This window comes from Calidris pugnax, unplaced genomic scaffold (genome assembly GCF_001431845.1).
Source record: "Calidris pugnax isolate Ruff unplaced genomic scaffold, ASM143184v1 scaffold123, whole genome shotgun sequence".
Classification (NCBI taxonomy): Eukaryota; Metazoa; Chordata; class Aves; order Charadriiformes; family Scolopacidae; genus Calidris; species Calidris pugnax.
This window is the reverse complement of record NW_015090876.1, coordinates 2,171,924-2,184,221: the sequence shown is the minus strand read 5'-3', so window position 1 is coordinate 2,184,221 and position 12,298 is coordinate 2,171,924. Positions and strand designations below refer to the sequence as shown.

Sequence of the window (12,298 nt, the reverse complement as noted above, 5' to 3'; positions counted from 1 at the left end):
CGGGTTGATGTAGTGCTGGGAGGTCTGGTTTAGTGATGATGCTCCTTGCTTGTTGTGTGGGTGTCTATTTTTGTCAGTTAGGTTGATGGTTGGACAAGATGATCTTGAAGGTCCCTTCCAACCTAGAAGATTCTGTGATTCTGTGAAAAGCCACACAACATGGCAGATTTTCTGTTTCCTCCCCACCCCTCTTTGTTGAACGCTGCACAGACTCTCATGGCTCACCTGATACTGGTAGAGCTGGCGCATGAGGGGGCAGGAGATGAAGTGGTGGCGGTGCATGGCCATCACCAAGGCCCCGCTGTGTGGTGAGTTCATCAGCGCGGCCACCGCCTGGAGGAGTCGCCCCGTGATCCCGGTCACCGTGATCCCGGTCACCGGCGCGTTCCCCTGCCGGACACGAGCCAGTTCCTGCCCCAGGGCCTGCTGCAACGCCAGCGCGAGCGGGCGCAGGTTCGAGTTCTGCCATCGCGGGTCCGGATTGAGGGGGAAGAGCTGGTAGGATACAGATGGGAATATATTTAGGAGAGCAAATGAAAGAACTCGCTAAAATATAAATATCCTGAGGCAGAGGAATGATTAACTTGTATAATTATACTGTGTGGGCTAACTGGAACCTTCTGATTCAGCTTTTTCAATATTTTAGTGCCTGGTACAGGACCAGCCGCAGCATCTCCACAACCCCAGTATGACTAGCAACACCAACACTGTGGGGGAATCACCATATTCCACAAACACAGGCAACCAGCTCGGCCAATTAATTCCCTGTAGGCTCTTTCTGGAGTCAATGGAGAGAGGGAAGCTCTACAAATCTACAAGCCAGAGCCCAAATGCTGTTTGCACACAGCTTTGCTGCCAAGGCCCTGCGAGCATTTCGCAAATCCTCCGTTCGCTGCTGAGAGGAAAGGCACTACACACAGAACAAACATGGTGCAGAGACAGTAACAGGCTAGTAGGTGCTGACAGTATCAGGCATGATCAAAAGCCACATCGTGTTCAAATCATGTGATAAAAAACCTTTCCAATATCAATTTCACCAGCCTGAGGATTCCACCAGCCTCATTGCATGCAGGGCTTTCATACTTACTCTCTGCAAACCCCGAAGGAGGAAGGGGTCAGAAGATGCAAGTATAAAGGAAATGGATTTTTTTTAAAACCGGCTGCAAGGGAGCAGTCGATCAGCTAGAGGTTATAGCAGTACCTGCAGAAAGATGCCTGCTAGATCATCTTCTGGGCCCAGCACCCGGACCTGGCTCAAGGCCCGGATCCGGCTCTGGCCTTGGGAGTTCTCAGGACTAGATTTTGACCTGGCAGCCTCAGCGCTGTCTGCAAGAGGAATAAAAAACAAAAGAAAAAAAAAAAAAAGAAAAATGCCGTTATCTGGAGCATCTGGAGCTCCAGATGCTATCTGCCAGCATCTGGAGCCCCAACACTGGATCACCTTCAACATTACAGTCTCTAACTACTAAGGAATTCAAGAGCTTTTCTCTGGAGGCCAAGCAAGAGCTCCTTTTCCATATCACTCAGAACAACTCATTGTAGAAGGAATTTCTTCCTTTGCCAGGAGCAAAACCACTCTAGCAAGGAGTGGTGTCTAACTGTAGCTTGCTGTTATATTGCAATGCAATCCCTTTTGAAGGCAGCTTTTCCTCTCCCTCTCAACAGCAGCAAAGGAAGGAAGTTTGGAAGATGGCTTTGATATTTGGAAGTCTAGGCGATGGCAGGCAGTACCTCGGCGGGCTGGCAAGGAGGCAGTGAGCAGGGAGTGGAAAGTCTGGCCTCCCGTCGCTCCTCTCTCATGTTGAACCTCCACGAGGTGAGCCATGTAGTCTGAAAAAGAACAAGATATGAACAAATGATCATCTCCCCCTCCTTAGTAAAGCAGGATAGAAGTGGTTGCTGTTTGTTCAGCTCCCACAGCGGGGGGAATTTGCCATTTCCACAGACTTTCTAAACATGATGCTTTTAAGCCTTGTTTTTTTCACAAGTTGGCCTCCAAATTACTTTTTAAACTCTGTACGATCCAATCCAGAAAATCCTTCTTTACGTTAGGAAATACAGCCATGGGCCATCCAGACAAGCTCTAGAGAGCTGTCTGCAGTGACAAGAGGCTGCAAAAGCAGACTCTGCACAGAGTTTGCAGAACTAGTTTGGATTTCTCCAAGGAAGTCACAGGAGATATTTGTGAAAACTGTTCAAGAAGAAGAACTCAGCCTCATACGAAGCTCTTACTCTTGTCCATGATGTTCTGCTCCAGCGTCTGCGGGTCATGAGACACGGCCTGGTCCAGGTACTGCAGCAGTTTGCTCATGCTGGAGACTGGGATTCCAAAGGATTGAACAAAGAGAAGCAGCTGCTGTGGCTCCAGGTCCTGCAGGGCTGGAAAACACAAACAGCCAGTCCTCAGACCTCTGCTCACAGAGAATCATCTTTATTACCTGATCTTTGAGCTCTTGGCTGGACCGAGACTTCAATGACAGGGCTGCAGAGAGCCTAAAGCCAGCAGCCTGACAGCTGCCTACTATGTTTTCTTTGCTCTGCAAATCATTGCCTTCTTATTCTATCTTCCAGTTAATTCACTCACTGGCTAATTTGATCTTCTGTTTAATTTGATCAAAACCTCAGGAACCAAATCATTCGTATTAAAAAATAACTTCCACCCTATCTGTTGATGGCTGCAGGCAGGAATTATTGAATAATTCAATCACTGGCTATAGAGAGCTGTCATTTAATTAGTAAGAGAGGGACAAAAGCTCTGAATACCAAGAAGAAAGAGAGCACTGACAAGCCGTGCAAGGACAAAAGTAACTACAGGTAGAGCTTACATCCTTCAGACACAGCTCTCCACACTGCAAGCCCACCATGCCCTGGGGATTAATCTGTGGGGTCTGATGGTGGGCGAGGTTGTATCTGTTCTCAGACCCTTGTTACATGAACTACACACCATGGCTGAGTAGGGAATCATCCTGGGACATCCCATAACATTCCCTGCTCATATTCTGTCCATCTGTTTGACAGCCCTAATCTACCTGAAAGGAAGTTGTAGAGAGGTGGGTGCTGGCCTCTTCTCCCAGGGGAATAATGACAGGACCAAAGGAAATGGTCTGAAGTTGGTGGCAGGGGAGGTTTAGATTAGATATTAGGAAGAATTACTTTATTGAGAGAGTGGTCAGGCACTGGAACAGCCTGCCCAGGGAGGTGGTGGAATCACCATCCCTGGAGGTATTTAAGAAACGTGTAGACATGGCTCTTCAGGGCATGCTCTACTGCCCAAGAGTATTGGTTTGTGGGTGGCTGTGATGTGGTGGGGTATTGTGGTTTTTGTTTTGTTGTTTTTGTTTTGTTGTTGGGGTGTTTTTTTGGGTGGGTTTGGTTTTTTTTTTTTGAGGTTGGACTCAATGATCTCAGAGGTCCCTTCCAACCATGGTGATTCTCTGATTCTGTGATTGTGTGTTTACATCGCGACTGTCACAAAATCCAGAGACACGCTGCTTTCTAAATCCCCTGCAGGGTCTGCACTGACCCAGAGCCCACCCAAGCTGGGCACACAGAGGATTTGAGCAGGGAAATCTCTCTCCTTCCTTTCAGGAGGGTCTGAAACACCAACAGACATCCCAGGGGCTCACCTGCATCCACAAGACGTGGGACCTCGGAGCGGATCATGCGCAGCTTCAGCCAGTCAGGGAGCAGCAGAGCCTCCTCCGAGGTGTCGACCAGAAACGCGGTAGGAAGCGGCTTTTTCTCCGGAAACCATATATCCAGTAAGGTATAAAAATCACCATCCCCTGCTTAAGAGGGAATACAAAATTATCTCCCGTGTTCATAAGCACCTGGAATACCTTTCCCCTTCTCTATACAAATCACTACACCAAAACAGTCTTGTTTAAAGGTTAGAGACAACTTGGGAATAAACACTATCGAGTGGAAATGTGAACTACGCATCGGAGCGCCCAGTTCTCACAGCACAAAACATCTCTGAATCCTTCTTGTTTAGCAGGGAGGGACACACCATCATTTCATATTTCCTGCTCTATGCAGAAGGTATAAATAAGCCTGCAAATCCTTCGCTCTGTGCAGCAATATTCTGATAGATCTTACAGCTACAAACAAATATTGCAAGGGACAAGCCTGTGAGTAGAAGGATTACCACCAGCCTGACCTGTCAGGAGATGGGATGCAGAGGAAAGGCTCTCTGCATTGTCTGTGACCCCTTGAATAAATCTGAGCACACTTCACTAACCTTGAGGTGGCCCTAACGTCAGGAGAATAACCATGGCATGAACCACAAGGATGTGCATAGTGGCTGTTTCCCCACTAGTCCAACGAAGGAACACCTGATCCTGGGACTCTGACTGGAAAAAGGCAGGAAAAAAAAAAAAAAGGATGAAAAATGCTGGGGAGAGAAAGGAGAATGAGATCTGTGAGGTGCAGACAAAAGGAGAACGTGAGAATGGATTAATTTGGTCAGACCAAAGTTCAACCTAGTCCAGTGTCTCCAACAGTGCCCACAAAAGATACTCAAGGAGAAGTTAAAAACAGCTTTTTATGTTCACATACACTTGGCTTTGACACTATGGCAACCCCCAGTTATTTTCAGATCAGGGAATTCTTGAACTAGATGTGGTTTCTACATACTCAGTAGCCCACAATGGGCTCTTCTCTTTTGCTAACTTGTCCTCTTTTTTCTACCAGAATAAGAAAGGCAGGGAGGGACTCACCCAGCTGTACACCTCCTCGCCCTCCTTGCTCTGCCGCATGCGCTTGATGTAGCGAGAGAAGATGGAGAGAAGAGCAACAAGCACAGCATCTGACTCAGCACTGTAGGAGAGCTTGGAGAAGAGGTGGGACATGATGGTAGAACGTTCCACAATGAGTCGGGCTACATCCTGCAAGGGGAAAAAATCCATGAGGTCTTTACTGACCAACAGATGACCAGGTCCTCCTGCTTCACCGCATCACGTTCTCCCGTTTCCATCATCAGCCCAGTTACCACCACTCTGGAGATGAACGTGGGGAGCCAAGAGTAAAACCATCACACGAGGGAAAATGATGCTTTGCACGCATCGTGTGATACCTTACAGTGTCCTCATTTGTAGCACAGCTGCATCCCATTACAGAGGGAGCATTTGCCTAGTGAAAACCTGCATTTCTCTGAACAAACAGACCTACTGACTCCCACAATTTAACGTTCTCCACATACCTAAGCAGATCTACACAGGCAGAAGAAACACATGAGCCTGTAGGTCTGTGGAAAAAGACTGTCGTGAAGGATGTAGTTCAATGGACTTGAAAGCCATGGAAAAAAAGAGCACCCAGAGGCAAAACAATAAAAAAATCTCATTGTATAAAAGCCAAATATTTAAAAAAATAATTTAAGAAAATCACCAAAAGCTTTAAAAAAAAAACCAAAAAAACAACTAGAAATGCAATTTTGGTTATAGGAGAGTGCGTATCCCACTTGACTTCCCACATTCTCTCCCCAGATACATGTGACTGCACATTTAGCACGTGCTTACTGGTGAAACACTATGATGTGGTGGGAATTCCATCCAATCACTGCCCACTCTTGCATTCCCCATCCCAGCTGAGATGGGCTGTTATTGCCCTGGTATCATTTCATGATACAAAACCAAGGACACAGGTTCCCTGGGCAACACATCCACAGAAACACAGCAGATTCACGTGCTCTCAAGAACCTCATGGTGCTGGCACAGCAAGTGACACGCCTGACACTGCCCTGAGACATGCCAGGTGTCCCCCGTGCCACCCCTCTGCCCCAGCAACCCAGCCTCTCACCAGAGCAAGGTCATTGTGCTGTCCCTGCTCCTCCACTGGGGCGTGCTGGGAGAGGTACACCAGGTAAGCACTGATGGTCTGGGGATCTGTCTCCATGTGGATGGCCTAGAACGAGAATTCAAATCATTAGAAAACAGGAATTAATGAAAACAAGCACCAGCACAAGAAAAATTCTTTTGCAAGTAGACAAACGTATCGATATTGCCCCTACATGCAGTTTGCTCAGATTTGAGTAGGTCACTTGTCCCTTCCAGCCACCAAAGCTACCTGTTGCAAGGCAAGAGCTGTGGTTGCTCTGACGCTGTCGAAGAGCGGGAGCCTCGGGAGGTCTCTCAGCAGCCACTGGTATCCCTGCAGCAGTTCAGAATCCCCAGAGTCCTCCTCCATGGGGTGGTCCTTCTCCTCTCCATCACGCAGTCCCCCTTCCGACAGCACCAGGGACAGGCCCTGCAGAAGTCACACGGACACAGCTGGAGCATTTGAAGCCACAGCTGGACCACTAGTTTCATGCTAGTGAATATCATAGCAACAAGCTTCAAACGTCACGGCACGATCCAAACGCAGCACACGACAGGGTTTGTGTCTCATAAAATGCATTTGCTTGACAGCTGCCCTGCGTGAAGTTTCAGTTTGCTGTAAAGCATCATGTTTTTGAGCTCTCTGCAATTCTGCTTGCCTTGACTGGGCTCTAGAGCAACAGGCACTCGCTCATTTACACTCCCCACAGACCACAGCTGCTGCCAATTACTCCACACAGCACACATCTGCTGAGTCTACACCTGAACTTCACGGGAAACATAGCAAAATCCAGCTCCATCTTAAGAAAAGTACTATTTGGCTGTTGAACAAAGAAGGCTTCTGAGCAGCAGGGAGCAGGACTGCATTCGATGGGGTTTGGAAAAGAAGTTACTGAAGAAGGATGATGTGAGACAATTTCACTGCACTGGCTCTGGACTCGGGAGAATCCAGGACTTTGCCCTCAGCTTTTGACAAACTCTAGTGAAGGAGATTTTCATTTTGCTCACCTTCATTGCCAAGACCCGTGAGGCCACCTGGGAGGAACTCAGGCGGCGTAGGAAATAGTCAAGCACCTCGCAGGTTGTCTGTTCATCTGCTTTGGGACCCAAGAGCAAGTCTTGCAACCGGCCAAGCAACTGCCTTTGTTTCTGTTGTCTCTGTGGGGTGAGAAGTTGGCCTTTCCAATGAAATCAAATCCGGGAGGGACAGAAAGCAGGTACCAGAACTGATCCCCTGGAGACTACTCACCTGGCGTTTCTTGGCACGCTGCTCCTTACTCTCGCCCTCCTCCTCTTCCTCACCTGAGGTCGACTCATCAGCAGCATCGTGAAGCAGGAACTCACAAAGGCACTGCACAGGTAGGACATCCAAGGAGCCCTCGCTGGACTGAACCAGGTCTGCCAACCATGGCATTGACTGCGATGAGGCCTGGGAAGCAGGAGAACAACAAAGCAAGGTGAGAAGAACACAGAGGCAGCACACAATCAGCAGAACACAGATGTAGCACACTGATTGCTTAATTCCCAAGCAGAAAACCACCTTCTCTTGCATCTTCCTCAGCTTCCTTTTGCCTCTCAGTCTGCTCAAGTTTCAGAGACTAGGGATCAGATCCCAACATCTGGAGGGAACCCACCTGCCTTTGAATGATGTTGAGAAGGAAGTCAGGATGACGACTGCGACAGAGGAGGTGGCCCAAGCGAAGTGACTGGTTCAGGCTTTTCACCTGCTCCAGGACATGTGGGGGAGGTCTGCGGGGGGGGCCCCTGCCAGAGAAACAACAAGTTATCCCCAGGCACACACACTGTCACACTGGTGGTGATGAGGATCAGTCAGTTCAGTAGAGCATGGGGGCAACAGAAGGACAAGGACCAAACGTGACACATTATCCCATGGGCTACCCAATCTCAGGGCTCTTCTTGCCCACAACACCCCCCCTCTGAGCAGCAGGGCTCCCCAACAAGCATTAGCTGGGATTTCATTATGGCACCAGATCACAGAAGGTGACTTACTGAGGGTCCAGACTCGTCAGCTGGGACAGCAAGAGGCTGCTGCTCTCGGTAATTGTTTGTTTGGTGGAAGCAGCAGCCAGATGACCCTCAAATGCAAGGATCTCCTGTTTTTCTCTCTGGGAGATTTGAAGTTCACGATTAATCATCTCTGTGCGCGTCTCCTCATCCGTCAAGGTACATTGAGGGTAGGAATAATTACTGAGAAAATAAGGCAAAAAAGAAAACGGTTATCTCGGTCTATTCAAAACTCACGAACCACGGTCAGAAAAATCCCCAAAACCTCAGCTCCATAAAAAGAAAGCAGCTTCCCAGCAGGGCCAAGGAGACCCAGACCTTTTCAGCAAGGCACAGCAGTATCATCCCTCCCTTTTCCTCAGCTTTATTCCCTTGCTTATAATATTTCTGTTGGGCAGAGGCACCTTTCCCACTCAAACTGCAGTGCTGCTGCCAGCCAGCTTATTTTACACCAATCCCTCTGGAAAGGAAGGTGCCAATTGGCACAAGCTTCATTCAGAAATACAAGTTTTCAGTGGCTGATTTGATTTAAGCAGGGATTTAACATACTAACTTGGTCATGACCATTTCCATGAGCATCTTCAGAGAAGGGTACTCCTCCCATGCAGCCAGACCTGCAGCAGAGAAAGGCAATCAGGGATACAGGAAAAAAAGTGAGAGCCTTTATATACATTCTAACACACTCTAAAGGTGGGGAGACACACAACAAACTCACTTCATAACAGCCCACCACACTTAGAGCACAGACAACATGATTACAGCCACTTGCTGGTCCAAACCCCCCACACTGTGTATTTTTGGACACACAGGGAATACACAATTAATAACTGAGGTTATTAACCCTCTACCAACCCAGCACATGCCTTGAACACACACAACCAGACTTCAGCAGGCAGCACCTTGACCAATTTTTACAGCAGAACTAGTATCCTGAAAAATGTCCAATATTTTGGGTTTTTGTCCAACTCACCAATGTTTTCAGGATTGAATGCAGCCACTACAAGCAGGAGAGGCCAGGCTTTCCAGTAGAGGGTAGAAATAGCTAGATTTGGAGGCTGGTACCTGCAAAAGCCATTAACAGATACAAGTGGTTGGATTTGGTTAATTAAGGCCATCTCAAGACCGCTTTTCTCCTTAATCATGCACTGTTTAGATTCAGCTACAGGGTTCAGCTGAAAATTTCTAGAGCAAAAAGACCAGAGTGCTTGCAGAGCACAGTCCATTCCATGACCCGAGTCTTAACTGCCCTAGAGAAATTCCCACCTGAACACGACATTGAAAAGGTTTCCTCGGGATTTTGTTATTACAAATTGTAATAGGGAAAAGCATCTTAAAATCTGAGCTGGGATTGTTCACCACAAGATGAAAACGAGCTAGATCACAACAAGATTATATCTATGGGATAAGCCTTACCCTGGGGGTAGCTGGATATTCTCTGGATGGTGGTAAGTGCACAGATTTAAGACAGCATCGATCAGCTGGATTCTTTCTACCCTCAGGACCTCGACATCTGGAGGAGGAGAAGAAAAGACCAAACAAATTATTGACCTGTCTACCTGGCCCAAAGTCTTCCAAGAAGAGCATCACAGCAGAACAAAAATTTTACTTCAAGCAACTATGTTATTGTGGGCTTGGTCTCATGATATTACAGGAACAAAAAACCAACACTTAAAAGAACTACAAGTCAATATATAAGGATAGCCAGCTTTTCAGCTGCAATTTGGTTTAATTTCTTAAGGGCAGGGTTTTTCCCCAAATGCATCCAATATGATACCTGTATCTTTTTCAGATTCACTGCTTACCTGAAGGAGTGTATCTGCTCAGAACTTCTGGGGCTCAGAGGAACTAAAAAACATGCATTTTAAGTCTGTTGCAAGTTTTCAGACTCGCTCTAACTTAACTCTGAGTCTGCCAGGATTTGAAACGGCGCAGCATTTAAAATGCCACACTGAGAGGCTGGACACATTTTCACAGGATATTCAACAGCAAAGTCTAGCTCATTCCACTTGCACTGCCCTGATCTGGACTAGACTTTGCTATTAATGAAAAAGTCAGCACCAACAGCACATAAGATGCTTTAGAATCAAACTCTGACAACCCCTCTCAACTCAGACACCACCACAAATAACTCAACTGAATGGACACACTCTCCAAGGATGCAGGAATTTGGACAAATGCTGAATGAATTCATAAAAGGGGTAAGAGTTCAGGCTGCTTTTGTAACTGCTATTCTGTAACAGTGCTTGAATAATGAACTTGGGTTCAGGTTAATTACTTTAACTTCCAACCCTTTGATTTTTGCACGGCCTAAAAATTTCTATTCATCTTAAGGGATGTATAAATGACTAAATTGAATTTAAAAACGCTAACTCAAAACTTTGGGTGGTTATTCACAGTCCTTCATCCTTGACACAACCACTAATTTCCCAAACACTCCCTGATAGAAAATTACTAACAGGGAGAAAGAATAGGAGAAAATAAGAAGCTTCTCTAGTGAGAAAGCAACAGCAATACATATCTGGCTTTGAGCCATCATGACTAAAACACGCTTTGAATGAGGCAAAGGCTCTTTGGTACGTGGTAGGAGCCACCTCAGCCCTGGGTGGCAGCAAGAAGACACGCAGACAGAAGTGGCCACTTGCTGGTTGGAGCTTTGCACAGTCTTACCATCTGCTTGCACAGCCGCAGCCCGCTTCACCAGGTGGTCTGCGAGCTCCATGGCATCAGCAGGGCCAAGAGGGAGGTCCCGCGACAAACCGATCACCAGGATCCGCATCAGGGTGTCTTCAAGGATGGGCACCTCGGAGCAGAGGCGAAGGAAGAAGCTGCACGAGACACGAGACATCAATCACACTTCTGAGAGCAGCCTGAGGGTTCCTGAAACCCTCCAACACCCCAGAGCTCATCTGAGCAGAAGATAAAATCACAGCTTAGTTTACAACTCCTTCCCTGGTCTCCAGCTCAAAATGCAACTACCTAAAACAAATTGCTTTATGGAATCTTGCTCACATTGCCTTGTACCTCTACACTTCAGCCTGCTTGAGTCTGAGCTTCCTAAAGATATCCCAGTACAACCCATACAGTACAGGGCTGTCCTTTGTAAAATTACAGATTTGAGACACAGAACAGCTTGGCACAGGGAACATGAATGAAGGAGGAACAGATGGAGAACGGAGCAGCATCCCTCATTTTTAAGGCAAAGTAACAGATGAAGAAAATCCAAGCACAGTTCAAAACCCTCCCAACGCAGAGCTATATGAGGAACCCCAGAAAACCCCAATTCCTCTGCCTGGGGCACACACTCACTTGCGGTCACTCTCAGGGGGCCAGTTGTCCCATTTGTAGTAGGTTTCTGGCTGCTCTGTGAAGAGCACCTTGTGGAGGCTGTAGAAACAAAGAGGACAGTAAACACCATCTGTGTGAGGCTCAAGAACATGTCCGACAGTTCAGTCTCCCCAAATTCCTGCCAATGCTTCCCATCCTATACATGATCCCCCTCAGATAAGCTACTCCAGCAAAATTAACAACTCTGATCACAAGAGAGAACTATAGAGTACGGGCATTGGGGGTTTACACTTCCAGTGAACACATTTCAGATGCTATTAATTCTGCCTCAGTAATGCCTTGAGGCAGACCCCAGGATATAACCAGAAGCAGCCAGAGAAGACAGGACTATCTATGGAGTCATCAAACATACAGCCTGAAAAAACATGTCAGACAAAACACCAAGGGGTCCACAGGGATCATGCTTGGTAAGGCAACTGGAAATTCCCTGTTGGGTGGGCCCAAATAATACAAATCAGAAATATTTTCCATTTCTGATAAGAGGATGCATCTGCAGGAATTCCTGAGAGGGAGATAGTCCCAGCCTGAACCCCGCTAAAACACTGTTTCTGTTCCCTGTCTGATAAGGGGAGAGAAATCTAACCAAACCCTGGCATATGCACGTGGTTTTTCGTAGCACGTCACACACTGTGGGGAAAGGGGCTGGTTCCACACAGCAGATCACCAGGCTGACTCTTACCAGTGCACATAGTCCTTTGGAGCCAGCTTGCTGATAGATGGAACCACCGTGTGAAGCCACCAGACAGCGTCTCGTTGGATAGCAGCAATTTGGTTCTGGAAAGAGCGTAGCACTTCCAGGTCTGTAAAAGAGTAAGGTTACAAACTGTGCATGTACCAGAGCCCCAGCAGGAGAGGGTGCCTGTTTCAAGAGCAGAGAGTACCCAAGGCTCAAAGCATCAGCAGTAAACTGGGAAGAGGTAGACTGGACAACCTTAAGCAGAGAATCATAAAATGGTTTGGGTTGGAAGGGACCTCAAAGATCACCAAGTTCCAACCCCCTGCCCTGGGCAGGGACACCTCCCACCAGCCCAGGTTGCTCCAAGCCCCCTCCAACCTGCCAGGGATGGGGCAGCCACAGCTTCTCTGGGCAACCTGGGCCAGGCTCTCACCACCCT

The 12,298-nt window shown here is 47.5% G+C and overlaps 1 protein-coding gene across 1 annotated transcript in view; it reads right to left on the bottom strand.

Annotated features, from left to right (window-relative positions):
* Positions 1-12,298, bottom strand: part of INTS1 (integrator complex subunit 1) — a 47,272-nt gene that overhangs the window by 28,464 nt on the left and 6,510 nt on the right. Inside the window, exons 13-31 of the mRNA XM_014946196.1 lie at positions 11,863-11,983; positions 11,145-11,222; positions 10,506-10,663; positions 9,252-9,348; positions 8,809-8,900; positions 8,392-8,452; positions 7,824-8,021; positions 7,448-7,577; positions 7,063-7,242; positions 6,822-6,971; positions 6,064-6,243; positions 5,797-5,901; positions 4,719-4,886; positions 4,241-4,352; positions 3,627-3,785; positions 2,233-2,379; positions 1,732-1,830; positions 1,202-1,326; positions 226-495 (exon numbers count right to left, since the gene is read on the bottom strand). Of these exons, the coding sequence (XP_014801682.1) occupies positions 226-495; positions 1,202-1,326; positions 1,732-1,830; positions 2,233-2,379; positions 3,627-3,785; positions 4,241-4,352; positions 4,719-4,886; positions 5,797-5,901; positions 6,064-6,243; positions 6,822-6,971; positions 7,063-7,242; positions 7,448-7,577; positions 7,824-8,021; positions 8,392-8,452; positions 8,809-8,900; positions 9,252-9,348; positions 10,506-10,663; positions 11,145-11,222; positions 11,863-11,983 (2,630 nt within the window). The remainder of the gene's footprint in view (positions 1-225; positions 496-1,201; positions 1,327-1,731; positions 1,831-2,232; positions 2,380-3,626; positions 3,786-4,240; positions 4,353-4,718; positions 4,887-5,796; positions 5,902-6,063; positions 6,244-6,821; positions 6,972-7,062; positions 7,243-7,447; positions 7,578-7,823; positions 8,022-8,391; positions 8,453-8,808; positions 8,901-9,251; positions 9,349-10,505; positions 10,664-11,144; positions 11,223-11,862; positions 11,984-12,298) is intronic.